The 25211-nt window shown below is 35.3% G+C and overlaps 1 protein-coding gene and 1 long non-coding RNA gene across 2 annotated transcripts; both read right to left on the bottom strand.

The window, feature by feature from the left end:
- On the bottom strand, nucleotides 1-4055 carry LOC104884210 (pectinesterase). The gene is made up of 2 exons (XM_010668820.4): nucleotides 993-4055; nucleotides 1-889 (listed from the first exon to the last, which is right to left on the bottom strand). Exons 1-2 carry the CDS (start codon nucleotides 2041-2043, stop codon nucleotides 183-185), a joined length of 1758 nt encoding a protein of 585 aa, XP_010667122.1. The 5' UTR covers nucleotides 2044-4055; the 3' UTR covers nucleotides 1-182.
- Nucleotides 4056-16676: 12621 nt separating this feature from the next.
- Nucleotides 16677-19446, bottom strand: LOC125495893 (uncharacterized). Its single transcript, XR_007272291.2, has 2 exons — nucleotides 18615-19446; nucleotides 16677-16991 (listed from the first exon to the last, which is right to left on the bottom strand). It is a non-coding gene; the product is annotated as an uncharacterized LOC125495893 (long non-coding RNA).
- Nucleotides 19447-25211: the final 5765 nt, after the last annotated feature.

Below are 25211 nucleotides of genomic sequence, written 5' to 3'. Positions count from 1 at the left end.
AAAAAAAGAAGTTGATCATATTCATAATAATTACTCTATGTTAGCAAGGAAAATAAAACATTTCTAGTATGGTTGAGTAATCAATTCAATTTTTTGTGCTTTTTTTTCTGTATAGTTTTGTTACGTACAATTTGCTTACTCCCCACATATTTATTTTGATTTTTGGTTGTCCATTAAAATTTTTAACCACTTGCAGCATACTTGCCAGGTGCATATGGCACACCAGATTCAGGGATCCACTTATCACCACTAACAAACAACTTAGCAGGAGTGAAACCATCGGCCTCTTGAGCACTCAAAGTCTTGATTCCTTTCCACTTAACCCTTTGAGATTTATCAGCACCTGCACCTTTGTTTTCGAACTCAGCGTAATATAAGGTATCAAGGGCAAAGTTTCCTTGCCATTCTGTCCAACCTTTAGGAGCAATGGTATCATCAATGTTTGAGTACATGAAAATGGTTTTCGAGTATTCCTTCCATGGTCGTCCTAAATAAGCCGGGTTTTTCGCCTTTACGGCCTTGTAGCCAGGTTCACTAGAGACAGTGCAACCTTCAAAGATAAACGCACCTGGACCTTTCTCCTCAGTCCTACCCTGAGCTGTGACCATGCATTGTTGATTGGGTCCTGGCTTCCTTACCATCAACTTACAGTTCTGGAACACAGCTTGTGCGTCACCAAAAATAAAGTCTATTGTACCAGAGACAGTGCAATCTCGGTAAAATTGACGCCCTCTCAATGCGTACAATGTATCTTGGTTTCCGGTGAAACGGCAGTTGTAAAGGACGGCCAAATCACTCACCACCTTTAGCGCGACTGCTTGGTGACCCTCTGGCCCAGAGCTGTTTTCAATGGTTAGGTCCCTAGCCATGAATCCATCTCCCAAAACACCTGAAACATTATATAATGCGGTCATTTTTGTATGTTCTTAGTTTATAAAATGAACAATATATATTTTTATAATGAATAAAAACTAATGTATTAAATATTTTACCAACTGTTGCAGTCTTAAATGTGTTTATTCCAGCAGCAAAGTTTTTGCTCCCGGTGATGATAGTCTTAGTGGGTCCATCACCAACCAAAATGACATTAGTCTGTTTTTTCTCAATGTTAATATACTCCTTGTAAGTACCGGCCTTAATGTAGATGATAAAGGGGCTGGCATTATTCATAGGCACCTTGGCAATGGCTTCAGAAATGGTCTTATATTGGCCACCACCAGACTGAGAAACTGTAGCATCAGGCTTAAGTTGAGAAACTGGGACGTTCATCATTTTTCTCTTGGGGTCGGTGACCCAAGGAGGCATCTCACCAGCAAGCCAGACTCCCTTAGGTGCCTTGCCAAGGAGTCGACGATGAGCAGCACCACCATCACCACCACCATTAAGAGCACTTAGATCAAGGCCAGGGATGTCAAGGTATTGAAGCATAGATTTAGCCTCAGTTATAATGTTCAATGCATTGCTACTAAGTTCACGTGACACATTGAAGAAGTTTCTCATCTTGGTGCCTGCGTCACTAGTGGAGTTTTCAAATCCCTCGAAGCAAACCTCTTGATAAGTGATGGCACCACCTATCCAAACCCTAAGATCTTCAAGAAAGTCATCGATGTTGTCCATGCTAAAAGCACCCACTGACTCCACGGTCCTCTCAAGGTCGTTTATGGCATAACCAACAACTTCCCTGCATATCTCTATACCTTCAGCTGCGCGTGGATCATCCTTAGCAGCCTGGATTGTTTTCGATTTCTCTAACGCTTTCGCTACTTCTTCCTTGGCTACCCTGAATGCTGTCTTCACCAACTCCTTTGGATCATTCGTGTTTCCTCCTGAGTTGGTTAAGGTGCTTTCACAAGCTTGCTTGTATCGCGTTGGTTGGCAAATGCTTTGTATTGCCTTTGTCCCTGCAGCTATCTTATTTTCGCCAGCACCTTTATCACCCGACCCATTACTATGTCCGAACTTTGTCACCCCAACTGTCACGGCTGCCACGCATGCTACCACACATATTGCTGATACAGCAATAACAATAGGGCTTTTGCCCATTTTTTTCTTTTTTTCTTTTTTTTGGTTTTAAGGCAAGTTATATTATATAATGGTGGGATGTGTTTATTCTTTCTTTTTTTGATCTTTTTTTTTTGGTAGAGCTGTTGGGGCTTAGTTTCCTTTTTGTTTATCAATAATGTACAAGCCCCAGAAGGCTCTATGGTGCTTGAGGATGATGGGGAAGTTATGTTTATATAGAGATGAAGTTATGATGAACATATATAAAAGGATGATCCAACGCATCTTTTGTCAAGCCAATGATTTTCGCTGGGTATTCCCTAAAATTGTGTTTTTGTCCTTTATCTTTGCTATGTTATTTTAAGGCTCATTTATTATAGGAGAATAAGTGGATTGCAAAGGATTGAAGCTAAGCAGGGTATGTATTAGTGGACATGATGAGATTCATTCATTTCAATTTACTACGTTTAGCTATGAGGATATTAGATACTATGTTTGGAGAGATGTAGTTAGATAATTCCCCAAATTAATTCATAATAAGATTTATAGTGGATCATGCATTTATTAAACTTATCTTTGTAAAATTAGAGTGATTAGTAAAATTATTTAAACCGAACTTCTCGTTCAAACTTTAGGCATAATATAGTAAATATGTTGTTGTAGATAAGTGTTTGTATGATCTTATCGAAAATAAGAAAATAGAAAATCTAAATTACAACTATTAACATTTTCCATTGAAAAAACATAAACATTCAAAAATATATGTTAATTTAATAATAGTAGTATAGAACAACCTTGTATAAGACTAGTTTTAGGACTCGTGCATAATGCATGGTGTATTTATTGCTTTATAACATAATTAAGGAATAACCAAGAATAAAAATGATGCAAATAACACATCATAAAATCATCATATATGAGTGATAAAGAACGTTAATTACATATATAACCTTTTTTAACTCAATCTATATGTTTGCAAACACTTTCTGATAAACTACATTTGTTGTACTTGTACGCACACTGTGTTCTTTATCAAAAGGAAGGATCTTGAGACCTGTTTTGCTCATAACTCTGGAAATAACATAAAATTGACCATGGCTGAAAACAGGTCTCGGGAGATCCAGGCCTACATAAGACAAATATTGTCCTTTACTTTTATTTATAGTCATAGCAAAACAAACCATTAAAGAAAATTGATGTCTCTGAAATCTGATAGAAAATTTGGTGGAGTCCGACGAGGTCAATGTCATTCTTGGGATAAATACTTTTGCTCCCACATTGCTTCCGGGAATAACAATAGCTTCAATAACACGATTTCCTAAATGATTTATGACTAACCTCGTGCCATTACATAATCAAGATGTTTGATCAATATTCCTTAGAAGCATAATTGGCGCACCGACCTTTAATCGTATGCTATGATTTGGGAGACCTGAGCATCTTATTGTATTGAGGAATTCAGCGGAGTATATTTCATGGACTCAAAGTTTCCTTCCTCTTTGCTTATTGCCTCCGAACTCAAATAGATTTTCTCTTCTCCTGGAATGGTAGATAGAACATGATCATTTACTATCTCCAGTACTATCTCATTTGTTGGGGCCAAAATAGTTATTTCTTGGAAATATTTAGCTTCCCAAATATGCTCATGTAGGTCTGGGTATGTGCTATCAACAATTGCTGAAATTGGATCGGTCCTAATATCTACAAAAATATCTTTTGCAATTTCGATAACGGCTTCACCATCATTAGGACCCCCAGCCTTTCCATCTCATATGCTTAGTATCCACTCTGAGAATTCTCGCAATTCATCAACAGAAGATTTTGAAGAACCTGATTGTAATCTCATATTGCGAGTAAGTCTTAGAACCTTACACGAATCCCATAAGGAAGACAAAATAACGGTGGCCGGATTAATCCCATAAGTAATCAATAAGAATATATTTATCAATTAACAAGGGAAAAAGAAGAGATGATGAATCGCCTATGATTCTCCATCACGAGCTAGGGTTTTCAAAAAAAAAAAATCCATAGGCGATTAAAATTCAATAACTTCCTGGCCGGAGAAAAAAAAAACGTCGTCAGAGTTCGGACTGAGCTCCATAACTTAGACTCAGCGATCAGTTGCTCCTCAAGCTTGAAGTTTCAGATGAATTTTGAGGGTTTACTGAAGGATTTTGTCCTCGATCAAGTGTAATAAACTAAATAATATTAGGATAAGTTATGGAGATAATATATTCAATAATATTATATGATCACAACGTTTTGCTAGAAGCTAATTGTGGTTTGTTGGACTAATATGATTAGGGCCAACTACTAATATCATTGAGTCCTATGAGGTCACACAAGTAATGACACTTGGATATTTATCCAAATCCATTTGTGAAATGGGTTGCGCGGTTTGATGATGGATGGGAAGAGTTGTAACTCATGAGTTTATTAGACTCATAATGTATGACATTATGAGGCAAAATAAAGCCTCATGAAACACCTCTTTTGTAACCACCTTATATATTGATATGGGGTTACAAAGGTGTGTATATACTTTACAACTTCTAGAGTGAAAAATCTGATTTTTCCCTTAGTCTTTTCACACTCATTTTCGGCCCTCACCACAAAAGTAAGAGAGTGCTTTTCTCTCTTCCGTACTAGCATACGTGGTGATCCAAGTGTTGTTCGTGGACCAACATTAGAGGAACGGCGCTTGACGTTCTAAGGTGATCTCCACTAGAAGTTTGGTGAAAAGAGGAACATACGCATCAAAGGTATAATTCTATACTAATGTTTATTCATACTAATTTATGCAATGATCTTGGGATAGATGTACAAGTATTTGATACTTGATTTTCCGCATTATGCATCTAAGTTCCTACAGTGGTATCAGTTAGCCTATTGCATAGATTAATATGATCATGTTGATGCATGTTTTATTTCATTTTTTAATTCAATTACGGGAGGGCTTTATATATGAATTTATTTGCATAATTGATATTATGATATTAATTGATTGGAAACATAAAATTGGATTTTTATGTATATATATAAATATATATTATACTCAAAATTGAAATCTCACATCACAAAATATCAGATTTTGTGTATTAGTTTATATCCTTTTTGAGCTTTTGTTAAACAAAATTGATATGAACCCTAATTTTTTCCCCAAATCAATTTGTTGTAACTTCCATTCAAATTATGCACAAGGGTTGTTGATAATTGAAAGGGAAGGGGGAAGGATCGCCGGTGGTCGCCCGGCGTGGTGGCAGAGGCGCCGTCGGAATGTGGCCGGCGTGGTGGTGGCGCGCGGGTTGCTTCGTGCGACTTGACGCTGCTGCTGCCGCGCAGATTGCTGCTGCTGCCAGCGCAATGTTGTGGCCGCCAGCACCGCCGGTGGTGACCGGACCTGTTGCGCGCGGTCAGTCGTTGCTGGTGGTTGCTGTGGTGGCCGGCTGCTGAGGTGGCAGTGGTGCTTGCACACTGCTGCCTTGGCAGCTTTATTATAAAAAAAAAAAAAAATTTTTTTGAGTATATTCCAATTTGCAAATAAATTAATTAATGGTGATTAATTTTATATTTAAGTCATAATTGAATTAAAATAATGAGCTTTAATTTTATTAGTTAATTATATGTGATAATTGACTAGTTAATTTTAAAGGGGTTACTAAGGAGTTAGTAACTACTATTATTATATTTTCTTTTATGATGTTAATTAATTTTAGGTTGTTAGTATTAATAGTTGATTAATTCTTCCATGCCTATTTATGTGGTTAGTCATCATGTTAAGTTTTTTTTAATATGATTAAATTATATGTGGTGCCTACAATTGCTTTAATTTTTCTTTAAGTTTAATATGATTAAATTTGTTAGATTAATATTTTAAAGCCTTTGTGAGACGAAATTCTAATATGATTAAATTTTGTCTTAAGGTACCAACCATAGGATTTAATGTGTGATTAAATCTTCATGGTGTTATTATGTTTTAAAGTTGTTAAAACATGATAATTTATTTTAATAGTTGATTAAAATGCATGTTTTATATATTTGATATTATGAATGCATGCGGTGACTAGTATGGCCCAAAACTTGGATAGAAAATACGATCTGCGTATCGTTAATGTATTTTTGTAATCTAAATACGATCTACGCATCGTTGGTATTTTTGTAATATTTTAGTTTATAATTCCAAAAATATTTATTCAAGTATTAATAAGAAGAATGGTGATTCAATCTTATCCTATGAAGCACAAGGATGGAGATCCATGGTGATTCAAAAGGGAGCCTTAAAGAGTAGTCTTTAGGTTTAGGGGTACTAGGATCAATTTTATTTTATGCATTTAAATATTGCTTTTAAATGCTTTCTAAGTTTATTATGCTTGTGATTTAATTATTTAAATGTTCACTAGTAATTAAATCAACATAATAATTTACTTAGGTCCCTTAAATAAAATATTGGGTTTTTGCTATTCCAAATAAACACCTACTAAAACTTGATCGTTAGTAATAGGTTCTGCCAAAGCAGAGTGTTACTTTCAATCTTGGGCTAAGTAGAGTAAATTTCCGAAATTTGCAAGTTTAGTTTGGTTTGGCCCAACAAAATCATCAAAACGGTTTTGGATTTTGTAGCAAAGTTTATGGGTTTTTGTGTTTGGGTGACATGCTCTGTCTAGGATTAGGAAGGCTCTCCCCAACGTTGTGGGTAACTTCCTTACCTGGGAGCGTAATCACCTTAGCAACACCCATTAACTAAGAGTTACAATTGTTGTAATTAGTAAAGGAGTTTACTTACCTTTTAAACTTGGTTTTAAGTTGAGGCCAAAGTCCACTTATAAATCATGTTTGATAGGATCTTAGAACCACTTGATTCAAAAGGGACACATTAAAATTGGTCAAGTGCATAGCTTTTATTTTAAAGTGTTTAAAATTTGTTAAAAGCTATTATGATAAACATACTTATACTTTTTGCATCTTCTATGTAGATATCATGTCTGGTAACAACAATAATTCACCTTTTAACTTACGTTCAATCCTTGAGAAGGATAAATTGAACGGGAACAACTTCCTTGATTGGGAAAGGAATCTAAGAATTGTTCTTAGTCCGAAGGTCGAGAGGATGTTCTTGAAACCCCGATCCCAGTTTTAACTACTACCTCTACTGATGCTGAGAAAGAGGCCCATAAGGCCGTTGCAGAAAGGTCAGTAATTGTTACTTGCCTTATGCTAGCGGCTATGGAACCAAGCCTTCAAAAGAGGTTTGCAAGCTTGGATGCCTATAGCATTATCCGACAGTTGAAAACCATGTTTCAACAACAAGCTCGGATAGAGAGGTATGAAACTCACAAGGCTATTCTTGAGTGTTCGTTGTTGAAGGCAAGCCGGTCGCCACTCATGTCTTCGAAATGATTGGTTATTTCGAAGCCATGGAGAGGTTGGGCTTTCCTTATAGCCAAGAGTTGGCTACTGACATCATTCTGCACTCACTTCATAAGGGGTTCAATACGTTTCGATTGAATTTCAATATGAACGGGGTGTCGAAAACCCTTGCTGAGTTACATGGGATGCTCATGACTGCCGAGCAAAACATCACTATTGCACCTAAGAAGGAAGTTCTTATGGTTCAAAAGGAAAAGGGTTTTAAGAAGGAATGGGCTGGCAAGAAAAAGCAAGATAAGGGCAAGCAAGTTGCCACTAAGACTGCTATTAAGCCACAGGCAAAGGCAAAGCCAAAGGTGGCCGCAAATGCCAAGTGCTTCTATTGTGATCAAATAGGTCATTGGAAGCGTAACTGCCCAAGTACTTGAAGGATAAGAAGTCTGGGGCTTCTTCTTCAGGTATCTATGTCATTGACATTAATTTAGCAACCTCTACTTCTTGGGTATTTGATACCGGTTGTGTTTCTCACATTACTTCGAATGTGCAGGGACTAAGAAGGAGTAGAACTTTGGCTAAAGGAGAGGTGGAACTGCGAGTTGGAAATGGTGCAAGAGTTGCAGCCGTTGCAGTTGGGACTTATAGTCTACCTTTGCCTTCTGGATTAATATTAGAGCTTAATAATTGTTATTACGTTCCTGCTATTACCAAAAACATTATTTCTATTCCTGTTTTGGATAATGAAGGGTTTTCATTTACAATTGAGAAAGGTTGTTTCTCTGTTTATTTGAATTCAATGTTTTATGCCACTGCTAAGAGGTCTAATGGTCTATATTACCTAGACTTAGACAAAGATGTCCTTAACATAGACAGCAAAAAACATAGATCAAGCGATACTAATCCTACTTACTTATGGCATTGTCGTTTAGGACACATAAACGCGAAACGCATTCAGAAGTTGCATAAAGATGGACTTCTAACATCTTTTGACTTTGAGCCATTTGATGTGTGTGAATCATGTTTAATGGGTAAAATGACAAAGTCACCTTTTACTGGAAAGGGTGAAAGAGCCAGTGATCTATTGGGCCTAATACATACTGATGTATGTGGACCAATGAGCACAAAAGCTAGGGGAGGGTTTGGATACTTCATTACTTTTACGGACGATTTAAGTAGATATGGATATGTCTATTTAATGAAGCATAAGTCGGAATCATTTGAAAAGTTCAAAGAATTCCAGAATGAAGTCCAAAACCAGCTTGGCAAAACAATCAAAGCACTGCGATCCGATCGTGGTGGTGAATATTTGAGCCAAGAGTTTAATGATCACTTGAAGAGTTGTGGAATTCTTTCACAACTCACTCCGCCTGGAACACCTCAGTTGAATGGTGTTTCGAAAGGAGGAACGAACTCTACTTGATATGGTTCGGTCTATGATGAGTTTTGCTGATCTTCCAATATCCTTCTGGGGATATGCTCTCGAAACTGCTACTTTCACACTTAATAGAACTCCATCAAAGGCAGTAGATAAGACACCATATGAGATATGGAGTGGAAAAGTTCCAAACTTGTCTTTTCTACGTATTTGGGGATGTGAGGTTTATGTAAAGCGTTTACTTTCAGATAAACTCGCCCCTAAATCAGATAAGTGTTTCTTTGTGGGTTATCCCAAGGAAACCAAGGGCTATTACTTCTACAATCGCACTGAGGGCAAAGTGTTTGTTGCTCGTCGTGGTGTCTTTTTGGAAAAAATTTTATTTCCAAAAAGGCAAGTGGGAGTAATGTATTTCTCGAAGAAGTTCGAGAAGAGCAACAAATGGACATAGTTCATCCTATGTTAGAGACAACGACACAAGAGCCAGATGTTGGGCTTGAAGTAGTTCCTCCTTTGGAGGAATCTTCTCCCATAACTGACCAAGTGTTGGAGGACGTGCATCCCGTACACGAACCTCCTATTGTCCCACTCGAATCTAATTCGTGCGAAAATTCTCAAATTGTTGAGAAGAAAATTTCTCCTGTTGCAGCCCCTCGTAAGTCTAGTAGAACAAGAATACCAACCAAGAGGTTTGTTGATTTCTTGTTTTAACGAAAATTCTGAGATAATGATTTTAGAATTTGAGGAACCTACTACTTACAAGCAAGCTTTGATGAGTGAAGACTCCGAAAAATGGCTCGAAGCCATGAGGTCCGAAATGGCATCCATGTCTGAAAATCAAGTATGGGACTTGGTAGATTTGCCCGATGGGATCACCTATTGGTTGCAAATGGGTTTTCAAAGTGAAAACAGACAAGGATGGTAATATTCAGGTTTACAAAGCAAGGTTGGTTGCAAAAGGGTTCAAGCAAGTTCATGGTATAGACTATGACGAAACCTTTTCACCGGTAGCCATGCTTAAATCCGTTCGGATACTCCTAGCGATCGCCGCTTCTATGATTACGAGATTTGGCAAATGGATGTCAAAACCGCTTTCTTGAATGGGTTCTTGAAAGAGGATGTGTATATGACACAGCCGGAGGGTTTTGTGGATCCAGAAAATCCTAGGAGGTATGTAAGCTTCAAAAATCCATTTATGGATTGAAGCAAGCATCACGGAGTTGGAATCTTCGTTTTGATGAGGCACATCAAAGAGTTTGGTTTTCTAAAAATGGAGAAGAGTCTTGTGTTTACAAGAAGGAAAGTGGGAGTAACATAGTCTTCTTGGTCTTGTATGTAGATGACATACTTCTCATAGGAAACAACATTCCCATGCTTGAGTCAGTCAAGGAATGGTTAAAAAGTTGTTTTTCTATGAAAGACCTTGGAAACGCGAGTATATTTTGGGGATCAAGATCTATAGGGATAGGTCTAAGAGGATGATCGGACTTAGCCAACGAACTTATATAGATAAGATCGTCACTAAGTTCAACATGGAAAACTCTAAGAGAGGCTTCCTACCCATGCAACATGGAGTGTCGCTTAGCAAGACTCAGTGTCCTTCTGGGCCTGATGAGATTAAGCGAATGAGTAATGTTCCTTATGCGTCAGCTATAGGGTCCATTATGTACTCCATGATTTGTACTCGCCCAGATGTTTCATATGCCTTGAGCATGTGTAGCAGATTCCAATCAAATCCAGGTGACGCACACTGGAGTGCAGCTAAGAATATCCTAAAGTACTTGAGAAGGACTAAGGATAATTTCTTAGTGTATGGAGGTGAAAGTAAGTTAATTGTTGAGGGTTACACAGATGCGAGCTTCCAAACTGACAAAGATGATTTCCGATCCCAATCTGGTTTCATCTTTTGTCTAAATGGAGGGGCAGTGAGCTGGAAAAGTTCAAAGCAAAGCACTGTCGCTGATTCTACAACAGAAGCTGAGTATATTGCTGCAGCAGATGCAGCAAAGGAAGCCGTTTGGATGAAGAAGTTCATTCTGGAGCTAGGAGTAGTGCCTAGTGTTGGAGATGGTTTGTTTTACATTGTGATAACAATGGTGCCATAGCTCAGTCTAAGGAACCAAGATCACATCAAAGATGTAAACATGTACTTAGAAAGTTTCATCTCATTCGAGAAATCGTTGAGAGAAAGGATGTAATAGTTTGCAAGGTTCATACGGATAGCAATGTCGCTGATCCTTTGACTAAACCTTTGCCACAGCCCAAGCATGAGAGTCATACTAGGGCTATAGGGCTTAAGCATATAGGAGAGTGGGTTTAATTGTGTACTATTTACTTTTAATTAGTTCACAGTTATAATTACTCGCTTTGATATGTTATGTTTATGTTTATCAATAAAAGTTTTGTTCTTATTTAATCTTGGTTTAGTATTAAATAAAACGTTCAAAGTATTTTATAACGTTTGATAGAATTGTCAAATACGTGATTTGACAAATGGAACTCTATCCAGTGAACAGGAGTTATAATATACCTTAGTCCCTAGTTCGAATCATTAAGTTGAACGTAAATGATTCAATTTCATGGACTAGATTGCAAGTTGATTGATAGCGCAGTTTCATGGGCTATAGGGACATGGAGATGTCTAGTCATTTGCATAGGCTTGTATAGTTGATACACGCTGGGCAGACCTAGTGGGAGTTCTCTAAAAGGTTTATGAGACTCTTATTAATATATTTAGTGGATTCCTTTGACATGAGTATGAAACTGTTCTTACTTAAGGATTAGTATGTTCTTGACGCTGCAAAACGCCGTGCCGTAAAAGGAGGTCATAAAAGGCGATCGGAACTGCTATGAATTTAGTGGGAGTTTGGTCATACAAGATTGGATAAGTCCTCCTAAGAGTTAGGATTGGTGTCTTGGCCTCTTGAAGAGTGAGAACTGAAAATGCATGGCCGTGCTCAAATGGATTAAGAAGTTAATCATTTGTTTGACAGTTCGAACTCAGATTTCAAGGAACGACTTGAATATTGGTATGATGAACATATGATGTTATCATATCATCAAGTTAGACATTAAGCGACTTAAGGAGTTTGAAGGTTACACACTTGTTCTTAGACAAGTGGGAGATTGAAGGATTTTGTCCTCGATCAAGTGTAATAAACTAAATAATATTAGGATAAGTTATGGAGATAATATATTCAATAATATTATGATCACAACGTTTTGCTAGAAGCTAATTGTGGTTTGTTGGACTAATATGATTAGGGCCAACTACTAATATCATTGAGTCCTATGAGGTCACACAAGTAATGACACTTGGATATTTATCCAAATCCATTTGTGAAATGGGTTGCGCGGTTTGATGATGGATGGGAAGAGTTGTAACTCATGAGTTTATTAGGCTCATAATGTATGACATTATGAGGCAAAATAAAGCCTCATGAAACACCTCTTTTGTAACCACCTTATATATTGATATGGGGTTACAAAGGTGTGTATATACTTTACAACTTCTAGAGTGAAAAATCTGATTTTTCCCTTAGTCTTTTCACACTCATTTTCGGCCCTCACCACAAAAGTAAGAGAGTGCTTTTCTCTCTTCCGTACTAGCATACGTGGTGATCCAAGTGTTGTTCGTGGACCAACATTAGAGGAACGGCGCTTGACGTTCTAGGTGATCTCCTAGAAGTTTGGTGAAAAGAGGAAATACGCATCAAAGGTATAATTCTATACTAATGTTTGATTCATACTAATTTATGCAATGATCTTGGGATAGATGTACAAGTATTTGATACTTGATTTTCCGCATTATGCATCTAAGTTCCTACATTTACTAGATGTAATTTTCCCCTGTTTGTACTCTGGGCAGAAAAAAAATTTGGCATCCAGGTTTGTTCCAGTAGAGTGTAAACCAAAAGGCAGAAGTGATGGGTTACTAATCTTACTATTTACTTTTTGATTAAATTTGGTGTGTTGGTCTGTGACTGTGACTCTCTGATGAATTAAATTTGGATTTTGGGTGCAAAATCAATTTGTGTTCACCGATGAGGCCCATGAGGAGAGGAACTTGTACACAAAGTGACAAATTGAATAACTTTTGAATATATTCATAGTTATAATAAAATTAGACAATTCACAATGGCACATGATGTTCATGAGCATTAGCATTTATTTTATCATAACTTGTTTTATATATTTATTATTACATCTTCCTCTTATAATGTATACTTTAATACTAAATTAGATTTAATATAATTGTAAATATTCAAAGTTCATAATTGACTATATAATTTACACTTTCATAATAATTTAAATAGAAACAAATATAAATATTCAAAGTTCATATGTCATAACATTGATTTTAATTCTAAATTTCATGGCTTGCTCTTAATTATATATAAGTAAGATGCCTACGTGTCCCTAAATTGATAAGGAATCAAAGCCAACATAGTTCTTATTATTAAATGTATATTGATTTGTTTGGGGGGAGGGGGGTTGGACTTGAACTTATTTTGAAAACTTTAATTTAATATCACAATTAAATTAAAGAGATTAAAAATAAGCCGCCTCACATCCCGAAGGAATCAAAGCCACACGTAGTTCTCATGCGTACCTGGTTTCACGGATCACATAATAGTTGATTTGTTTGTGGGGGGTGGACTTGAACTTACTTTCGAAAACGAAAAACTTTAATTTAATTTCACAATTGAATTAAAGAGATTAAAAATAAGCTGCCTACGTATCCCGAAGGAATCAAAGCCACACGTAGTTCTCATACGCACCTGGTTTCACAAATCAAGGAATATCGTCGCCTTCACCGTCGATGGCAATGGGCCGAAAGGTACTTATTCCACCATACGATCCAGATTTGGATGTCATTTGCATCCAGGGGTCATCCTCATCATCGTCCTCTATCTTCATACCTTGCGTTCTCTTCTCCGCTTGATCTCAATCCTTTTTGCACACACATATCTCAATGCTTTCGGGGGATAGTCGAGATCTATTTTCATCGAGAACTCGTCTACCTGCACTAAAGCAATTGTTGAAGCGGGGACCGCAAGAATGTCCCTTGTAATCCTTGCCAATATAAGGAGATCACCGGGACTAGAATATTGTTTCCACCACTTAAGAATATCAAAGTCATTTTCAATGTCATATTGTAAAGCATAATATTCATTAAACTCTTTGTAAGTAGATGGTAACGAGGATGACGAACCAGCCATTCGTGGCTTTTTAAGAATTTTTAAAATAAATGTTCCGTACCTACCTTTGGCCTTGTTCGGTTCTGCAACATATGTTCCTTCGGGATTGTAAAGCATCACATAATTATATATAGAGCCTCTAAAGCATGTTTACAACGTATAATATACGACTCAATATCATAATGAATACCTAAGCAATCATAATAGAACTCAAGCACATCCTTCAAACCTTCAACTTTGACTCCTGGGTCAAGAATAGCAGCTAAGCCATAAATGATGGAGAACTCACTAAAATACTTGTACCATTTCACCTTCATGGAATCAAGAATACTACGAATTGATAATACATTTATGCTACTATTGATTGCATTAACAATCTTAACGCATTCCAAAATAACAAGATGCAAATTAGGCCGGTAATAAACATAAGAAAACATATTTGTAGCGGTAGCGAAAGCTTTCAACACATCATGGATGAGAATGGCATTGGTCCAATGTTCACTAGTAATTAAGGCTTAAGGATCCTGTTGTGACTCATTATAAATAATGATCAACACATCAAATACACCATCGTCTCTTCTATAAGCCTCTTGCCTTACATAAGGTCGTATAACATCTTTGAACATTATTTCGTGCAACTCTAATCCACCTGGTAATAGTTCTAATGGGTGTTAACAAAGGTTCTAGTTGAGTCATACCTTCTTGGACAGACAAATTCAGAATATGAGCACAACAACGAACATGTAATAGTGCACCGTCTATAAGCAAGGAAAGCTCAGTATCAACTTTCAAGTACTCGATACACTTTGTGTTAGCAGTAGCATTATCAAGAGACAAAGAAAAAACTTTGCAGTTCAAATTAAAAGTTTTCAAAGAAGTCATCATAATACGAGTTTTCAAATTGAAACCACTATGGGACTCATACATACCTTCAAAACAAATTATCCGTTTTTGCAAATATCAATCATCATCAACCCAATGAGCGGTGACACGAGTAAATGGCTCATGACAAAAAGAAGTCCACGTATCACAAGTCAAGCAACCCAACACTCAATTGTACGAACCATTTCAATCAAATGCCCTCTATACGTTAGTAAAGATGTTGGGTATGACGTTTAAGGGTGTTTAATTTCGTGGAATATGTTTATGCTGGGGCTGCATACATGTTCTATTCCACTCCTCAAAGTTTGACGACTCACCATGATTAAAAGGCAATTCATCAAGAATAACATATTTGCTAAAACCATCAATCATAGCATCTCTATTATAAAAGAAAGGCTTACCTCCACCGGGTTCCTTACCGAAATACGCGTGCAATTGTCCTTGGACACTGTCACTTGCACCACCAACATGAACATTATCGGCTGTCATACCATGCTTTTCTTTCAAATGGCGTCCCATAGTACCGGTTCCACCACCTTGTTTCCATTTGAACTTAGGAACTGGTTGTTTACCCATATTCTTGCACACTAGGCAATAAGCATGATATGACTTGTTCAAATTTTTGCCCATCAGGTTGCCCGACAACTAGTATTCGTTCATAATATGGCCATACCCATGAAGTTTCACATGGCCTCTAACTTTAGTTTCATTTGTAGACTTTCTTCTCCATCTATTTCAAAAATAAAAATATAGTATTAATTTTACAAGTATATATTTCAATTCAAAACAAATTTATAGTAGTATATTTAGAGTAGTAATTAATAACTATAATATAAAGATATCCCAAATAATCTAAATGATTCTTAATATGTAGTTTCTAATATGAGGAATATTTAAATGTGTTTTAAAGGCCCAAACGTAGACTAGGTTAGATAAAGAGTAAGATTATATAATGATAAACATGCATATAGCTCCTTAAGGCCTTAAAACCCATTTAAACATATTTAAATGTATTTTAAAGTGATAAACTAAAACTCCTTAAGGCCTTAAAGGCTTAAAACCCATACTGCCATTATGCCATACTTATAGCTCCTTTTCCCCAACTGTCCAAATAAAACAAAGAAAAACTCAAGAACCCTAACCTTAAAAATCCATCTGCGACTCAAGAAAAAATCAAGAACCCTAATCACATTAATTCTTCTCAATTTCTTATAATCACCACCTTAATTCTTCTCAATTTCTCATAATCACCACCCATAAGTCGAGTCCTTTCTTCTCCATTTTTCTTTTCAAAACAAATTTAATTATGGTAGTATATTTTAGATTCGACGAAATCGACAAATTCGTAGTCCAAACGACAAAAAATTGCAGATCTAAAAGCCAAATTCGATAAGAATAGTGGAACTCTTCAAAATAAAAGTTTCGGATTTTCAGAATTCCAATTAATGCGAGGAATATTCAGCAATTCTAAGGCTAAAACTTCTTGTAATTGTAAGTCATCTAAGTTTTAACAATCTATTATCTTTTTAAATGTGCATTTTTTGTGGCTTTGGTTTTTTTTTATTAAGTATGATTAATTTAAATTTTTGTTCCATTTTATGGCTTCAGATTTAGGATTGCATGAAGTCATGAACTGGTTATTGGGGCCCTTGATCTGTGTTGTTTTGCCTTAATCACAGTGGTTAATCTGAATTTTGCTATTAATCGCAGTTAGCGAAATAATCAGATTTGTGTTAGTTCATATATTATATATTTGCTTCCTCTCGTATATACTAAATATTTAGTGTAACATCTTAAACTCTTAAAGAGCTGTCAAGAGAACTACAAGGAAACAAAAATATTTTAGTAGAATGGAATTGTAACACCCCGACCTCTAAGCATTATTATTAGGTTAGTTATTTACAAAGATTAGCAGCGGAAGACCTTTATAGCTTAGTCGGTGCGTCACTGCCATACTCTCCACCCGGAAAGTACAAGGCAAACATTCCTTCATATAACCATACCTCTATAACATTTATAGTAATTCTAGAAATATATATAGATAGCTTGAGCATAGCTGATGTTACGTAATTTAGTGATCATAAACATGGATTACATAACCGTCATAGTCGCATGAGTTAAAGTAAATTAATCCTCACTGCTACGTCATCCCATCTTTGTATGCATACCTAAAACAGAAAAGCAAAACGTCATGAGCCGAGGCTTAGTAAGATACTACTCTAACAATGTAAATTCATTTCAATTCATTTTATTTGCAAACAGGGAGAAGAGAATATAGTAAAACCATTTCGTAAACATACACTTCAAATCAGGAATTTAAAAGTCATTTTCATTAATATAATCTCCATTATCATGTTTCATTATCAGAAAACTTTCTTTGGTTACTTGGCGAGTACCACATAAAGTATAGCCACCGAGGACATAGGTCCCCTATCAGAAGGTGGCATATAATGCCATAGATCATAACAGAAGGCAAAGCCACCGAGGATATTCATCCCCCATCAGTAGGTGACATATAATGCCATAGATCGTAACATAAGGCAAAACCACCAAGGATATTCATCCCCCATCCAAAGGTGTCATATATGTCAAACAAAGCTACCGAGGACATTTTCCCCCATTAGAAAGTGGTATATAATGCCATAATGCGGGTGCCACCAAGGACGTTGTCCCCCATCATAAGGTAGCATTGCCGCCAGATAACAGAATGACATGTGCACGGCCCAGAGAACATAGTACTGCCATTCACCATCTTTCTCTTTCATTTATCATGTTTCGTTTTTTTTTATTAATTTTCAGAAATCATAGTAAAGTCATGTCATAATGTCAACAAATCATTTACATAGCCAAACATTTTATATCCCGCACACCACATAAAACATAGCATAAACATTATATAAAAGCACCATGAAACGTAGTGGAAGGGGAGTGCGGGTGTTAGCAGTAGACATTACCTAGAATCCTACTTAACAGCCTTGATCGTAGGGGAAGGCTTGTAATATCTCTTCCTTTTTAATCTAATAATCAATTCAGGAATTAATAAAAGACTTATTAATATGTTATTCAGAATTCTGAGTTTACTGATCCATTACCATCATGTTTCCATTTTACGAGGTATTTAGGAGTTCATATTTAGGTCATTGGTTGTTGATAAAAGTCATATGCATTCTTTCTAGTAACAGCCTAGCGTCTAAGTTGTAATTCATGACTTATGAGTATGACCGCCTTATTATAACCATTTCGTATTTTACAATTTCAAAACGTTATAATTTTTTTAACCTTTAATTCAAAACTTCATTCTATTAGTCATAGGGTCCGTTTTAACATGTTCGCCATTTTATAAATCTAAAACATTGGCCATTAGTCTTATGGTTAATAAATCAGGCTTAATAAGACCTCGTAATATTACTATACCTCATTCAAGTAGTATTTATAGGTGCATATGTAAATTTGACAAGTAAACTATATTATTCTTTAGGTGATATATCATAGTTACAAATAAGTACGAAGTATACTTAATACTATTATCACATCGTGTATCATTATTCAATTATTTATTAGTCATAGTTAAGTTTCCTATACTCAAATCACAATTATTATATCTAGTGAGTTCTTTATTATGTTTGTGTTATTAGCTAACCATCTCACCCACCATTCCATTTACAGATTTAATAAAATCAGCCCAAATGATAAGATATAAGGTCTAAGCCCAAACAAAATAAAACTAAACATATGACTTACACCCATGTAAACTATAAAGGGAAGAGTGATGTCTGTTATGTTTATCTTACCCACTGATTGAAGCACGACACAGACTCCAGTGAGGAGGGTCGGAGCTCCGGCGATTGGAGGCGAGGCAGAAAGTGGCTACACGGTGAGAGGTGCGGGGTGCTGTGGTGCTGAGGTGTGGCTCGACGGTACAAAGAGGAGGGAGACACGAGAAAGAACGAAAGAGTTTGGGCGAGAGAGGAAGACAGGGAGCATGGGTGGCTTGGCAGTGCGGTTGGTAAGGCACAGGAGGCGCACTGGTGTGGGAGGTGACAAAACAGAGGTGGTCTGGGTGGTGCGACAGCGGGTAGAGAAAACAGAGGAGAGAGAGAAGAAAGAACTGGGTGAGAAGGAGAAACTGAGCGAGAGAGAGAAGTGCGGGTTGGCGGTGTGGTGGGTGGTTGTTGGTTCGCACAGAGACAGACGGCGGTACCAGGTGGTAATGGTGATGAGCGACGGTGGCAACGTCCAAAGGTGGTGTTGCGATGGTGAAAACAGAGGGGTGAGAGAGAGTGGGAGGTTGTGTGAAAAACAAAGGTGTTTGGGTGGTGTTTTGGGTGGCGGTTTTCGGCAGAAATGGGGTCAATTTTCCGGTGATTTATTATAGTGAAGTAGCGAATTGTGAGTGTGTGGTTTGAGGGAATAAATATGGCTATTTATATCCATGATTAAGCTCGAATTTTTGTTCAATTGGATTGATGAAATTGAATGAGAAATTGAGTTATTGGGTGATTTGATTTGAGTAATGAATTTTTATTTGAAGTTGAGTTTTTGTGTGCAAGAAAAATCAATCTTTGGGTTAGAAATTCATGGGTGGGTTGTTTGCGAGGAGAAATTGAGATGGAGGAAAGAAATTCAAAGTCGTTGTTTGTTACTACTACTCCGGTTCTTAATAAGTGCAACATTTCCCTTATTTGGAATAGTCACAATAAGTGCAACCAAGCTCAAAATTGTAAAAAAAATTCAATATTATTACAAATATGCCACCAAAGAGCAAGAGGGGACCACAACTTTTTTGTTTCATCACTTGAATTACTCTACTTTATTGTGGTCCCAACTTTCCCTCTCTACATTCCTTGGTATTCCCCCACTTTCTCTATGTTGCACTTATTAAGAAACGGAGGAAGTATATTTTTTTAAATTTTTTTTTCATTAATCTTTATTTCTTTTTTCTTTTCTCTTCCTTTTCATTAATACCATCATTTGTTATTATATGTCAAGTTTCAATTCATGTAGCAATAATCATATACATACTGGAAATCTAAATATAATATATCATTTCATAATGTATAACAAACAAAAAATTTGTCACACCTTATAATTAAAGGAAAAAAAATCAACCCCTAATTATCATTATTTAATTTAGACAAGTTTAAAATTTCGGAATATTACAGAAATCATGGATGGATTTGGTCATTTGGAAGGTTGTTATCATTGTCTCTGTTATGGAATGGCTAATGTTGGATATTTAAGGTTTGTAATTGTATTATTAGGATTTTTGGCTATATTGAGTAAGTGAACATGTTTTCATTTTAAGTGAAATATGCTAGTAATGACAGCTTATGGTATATAAGTGTGGCTTTTATTCATGGTAACTATGCTTATGGTATAATTTTGTCAATAGTGCAAGGTTAGTTAAAGTGTATATGGTACTAGTACTATGGTACTAGTACTATGCTACTAACATTGTCTTACCTAAGACCTGTTAATCTGTGAATATGAATTTTTCCTTGCTCTTTTTCATGCTTTCTTCTTTGCTATACTAATGTCAATTGTCAAAGTTAGGATTATTATTCATTTTTATTCTATTAGTATTAATTCTTATGGATAACCATTACTCCATTACTAATGTCGAAAACTCGAAAATATGTTCATTGATATTTATGTCAAAAGTAATACTAATGAAAATGAAAATGACATTGATTCTAATGAAAATAAAAATGAACTACATGTGGCTTTAGTATTTAGATTTTAGAATCAAAGTTACTAATGTCCAAAGTGTGCTAATTTATGCGTATGTCAAATATTACATGTGGTTATCCCATATGTCGAAAGTAATACGAACGTATTATATATTTTAATTAAGTATATAAATATAAACTTAGTACTACTTAAGTACATGTCATGTTAATGACGTACCTTCTCCACTAGACGGCTGAACTTCGTTTTGAGATGGTCGGCGTGGTGGAGGTGGTGGCATGTTCGTAACAGTGGGGAAACTTGAACTTCATCCGAGTGTTGTCCATATTCATAACATTTTTGATGTTAATCTCAAATTGGTCCTTTTTTTTTGTAGGATTTTTTGTAGTATTTTTGGGATTTTTAATTTGTAGAACTAAAAAACTTACAAATTAACTTAGAATAATGCAAGAGACAAGAGAGACGGAGAGCAAGAAAAATTGAGAACAGGAGTATTTATAGTATTAAAAGATAGGAGATGAGAGATGGTGTGGTGAAATGGTTAGAATTAAGGTGCTGTTTATACGAAAAAATAGGAGGGAAAATAATTGATATTTACACATAGTCACATACTTTAATTTCAAAATATAGCTCCATTTCCATGACTAATCAATCCGTTAATGTAATACTGATCAATGCATTTGAAGAAATAATATCACTACCTACAGTGAATAGCCTGCAAAAGTTCATAACTTTGAAATTGGAAGGCATGGAAGCTAGGAGATATTGTCGGTATAGTATATTGTTATTTGTTGTTGCATGATAAGTGTTGAGTATGCAACTTATATGCTATTTGATTTGACAACTCGCTGTAATGGAGGTTTCAGGGATAAGGTGATAAAATCAAAGAAAGAAGAGGTAAAAGAATCAAAGAAAGAATAGCATACCAGAGGATGCCTTATTAGTTAAAGACTTAAAGCCTGCACAAAAAAATAGCTATTTACCATGCCAACCGCCAAGTTTCATGTTGCATTTACTTTTGACAATTACACGTTACACCAAATCAGGAGAGGAGTAAAGAAGTTGGGCTTGCCAATTGCCAAGTTTTCTTAATAAATGGGCTAGGAATCTTAATGCAATTACAATCTGAATAAGTATGATAAAATTACTTTGATTTTTGGCATGTACAACTTATTATAGTTTGTAACTTTTTCAAGTAATTGTAATGGGCCAGTAAAATTACAATTATTAGGCTAGAAAAATTACAAGATTTATTCAAATTTCAATGCATGAATGCAGGGTTAATAATTACAACTATTGGGCCTTTAAAATTTCACGGGCAGGGCTAGCCTAGTTACGATCTGGGCTGGGTGGACCACGGGCTGGGCTGGTCCATGAACTGGGCTGGATTGTGGGCTGGGCTAGGTGGGTTGGTGGGTGGGCTGGGCCGGTTTCTTTTGACTAGGTTGGACGGTCTTCCCACCGGGCTTTATGGATTGGGCCAAATTTTTCCAGCCCACGAACCATCCACCATTTTCACGGGCTTGGATCGGGCTGGTGACAGGCCAAGACCACAAGGCCCACGAGACGGGTTGGGTTGGGCGGGCTGGTTAGGCCCGTACTGTTGGCCACCTCTAAGTAATATAAGTAATTGAGGTCTTCATGGTAAAAACAACTTTTAAATATTTTTAAAGGGGATTTAAAGTATTTTAAAGTTGCTGGAATTTATTTGGAGTATTGATTTTAAATTCTATTGGTTATTTTAGGCGGAGATTAATCGGTAGGCGATTTTTAAAGTGTTAAAGGTGGCCTACCAATTTGTCTACACAAGGTACGTACATACCTATGCGCTGTGTGAATGTAGTATCATAATTTTAGGAAGGAAAGTTGTGTTGTAACATATGTATAGGAATTAATTTTGTGAGTTCATATATGATTTCTATTATGATTGGATTTTACATGTTTTATGCTTGTGTGCAGACATGTTAAGTATAAGATGAATATCATGTTTGTATGGAATATTGATGCAAGTATGTTGGTTGGGAACTTTATTTATTAATTCACATGGGGGAATTTATTTGTTTATTGAGTTGGATCATGTTTGAATCATGTGTTCTCTTATATTATATTTTCACTACTCTATGAGGACTGTGGGCCTTATTTGTTAAGTTGATAATTTATGCCTTTGAAAAGTTGGTTGTTGGCTATATTCAACTGTGGGCCTTAACAATTGGATTGATCAACGTTCCTATTTTTATTAAAAGGTTCCTTGATATTGCAGGTCACTATGGAATACAGAGTCTCGCCTGTATTTCGTCTTCCTAGGTGAAGACTGGTTTTTAGTTAGACAACTCGGTCCAATAACTATTCCATTAAAGTAATAAAATGATTGTTAAAGTTTAGTTCAGGAAAAGTTATCTACATAATGTTAGATTGTTATATTGTTATTTATCTTTACTTATTATTTATTAGTATCATGTTATGAATATTTATGTATTATTATGTAATACTCAGCTTTGCTGATTACATGCTTTGTTTGTATGTGTTGATCATGGCTTTGCCTTATTAATCCTGTGATGATCCATTCTTCGTGAGCATATTCTTTAGTACATTGACATCTATAGGTTTGCATATGTTGCATCATGGGGATCTGGGAATGGAGAGCTTGTGTAGCAAATTGTTTTATCTATTGCGTTAGTAGATACATCATATTAAGTTTGGTTGAAGTTAACATTAATAGCGTTGTTTGGTTTTAGAGTTAATTTGATTATTTATTAGATTTTAATTATAAGGTTTAGTAGTTATATGTTTTCCGCTGCAAAATTATGAATAAGCCGATATGTTATCACACAGGCGATAATGCTTTGATGATTTTCTAAGGTTTATATTGAAAAGGTATTTTGTATAAGAGATAATTATCCGGGTGTTATATTTACATGCGGAAATGCATTTAAATAACATGAGTGAACTCAAAAGTTTACACCAAACGGTGCAAGTTTCATGAAGAATTTAGGTGAGAATCCTAATACTTATATATTAGACTATTTATATATTATCTTTTATTGCTTTCAAAAATGACCTACTAACTCATTTATAATTAGCTTTTAATATAATATTTGATATTCCATCTATACCATGAAATATTCAATGTAATAATTAGTTATTGTATTTTATTTATAGTGAATTTGTAACTTAATTATTTGGTCTATTGTATTTATTAGCAAGAAGGTGGAATATCATATATTCACATATAAAAGCTAACTACTAAACAGTTAGACGTGTACATACATGTATGATATGCATGTCGTTTTGAACCCCCTCCCTTCTTAACATGATCATCATTTTCATTATTCATCTCGAATTGCGTGAATGAATTGAAAGATAAGAAATGAATGACCCTAAGTATGTTCATATATTGTTAAGTGAATATTATATAAACTAGTAGTATTGGTATATATACATAATATATATTATATAATAAGAGTACATATCTATTTATGGTTGACAAAGATTACAATCTTGATTTTAGCCTTAATTTGAGTTGTCGAATATTACCTAGCTACATTTAGGTTGAATTATCATGTAATATATATATATAGAAGTTTAATTTCGAAATATATATTTTAATTCATCAAAATCAGAATCACAATGGATATTATAAGATAATATTACCTGAAATCTTGCATAATTCCTGTTAATAAACACCAGTGACGATTTAAAAAATTATTAAATAAAAATAATACTAACGTGTATATATATATTAAGGTTGAACGTCTTACATTATATTAGGAGTAATTATGTATATATTGTTAAACTTTAAACATAATTTTAGGATTAGTTCAAGTTTATATTGAAAAAAAGGGGTGAGAGGCAATTAAAGTCACATTTAAAATGTTGGACGAAGTACCAACTACATAAAACTTAAACTCTTTTAAAACTATTAAAATAACAAATATACATTGAGTAGAAAATTTGGAGACACAAATAAATCATTTATTAATGAAATATATTAAAAATACGAACATATAATTATACTTAAGACATAAATGATAAGAAGAACATAAGTTCTCAATCACAATTGAAAGCATCACATACTATTCTATAATCATCTAAAACTTTGTAGTAGAAATCATCACCTTCAAAAAAGCTTTATATTCACCTTACATGTTTGTTTTTTTATCACATAAAAAAAATCCTGATTCAATAGACATCTTATTTTCTATCCATACTCCCGAGAAATTCGAATGAACTTTCTTTCGACATTCTACAGTCTCTTTCAAATCCATGTTCATTAATGTCCTTGGTATCATTTTCAAACCAACTTCTTGTAACTCGCGTCTTTACTACATAGATACATAAGCCCCAACAAATAAGTTGCCACTGAATATCCTTCATTTGATGCTTTTTCGAAAAATGCAATACCATCTTCTATCTTCGATTGAGTAAACAAGTATACCTATAAAAAAGCATATAAATATATGAATAAAACAATGTAAAACATACCTTCAAAAACATCAACTATCATAGTTTTATAATGTGTATTTCAAGTCCTATCAAATTATAAATATAATGAGGAAATTCTTATAAAAAAGTTACCATTCTAACTCGAATAATAGCCTCAAGGTTGTTGCACTTTGAACATTGTGTAAATAAAAAATACATCTTATCAATGTAATCCACGATACGCTTAGTGAGCTTTCTACTTATAGTTTTTGTAGAAC

Source organism: Beta vulgaris, chromosome 3 (assembly GCF_026745355.1).
Source record: "Beta vulgaris subsp. vulgaris cultivar EL10 chromosome 3, EL10.2, whole genome shotgun sequence".
NCBI classification, from domain to species: Eukaryota; Viridiplantae; Streptophyta; class Magnoliopsida; order Caryophyllales; family Amaranthaceae; genus Beta; species Beta vulgaris.
The sequence above is the reverse complement of the archived record's forward strand: the minus strand, read 5'-3'. Positions and strand labels throughout refer to the sequence as shown.

Coding starts and splice junctions, on each gene's coding strand:
- LOC104884210 (XM_010668820.4), bottom strand. CDS start 2,043: ATGGGCAAAAGCCCTATTGTTATTGCTGTATCAGCAATATGTGTGGTA. Junction 890..992: donor ATTTAAGACTGCAACAGTTG/GTAAAATATTTA, acceptor ATAATGTTTCAG/GTGTTTTGGGAGATGGATTC.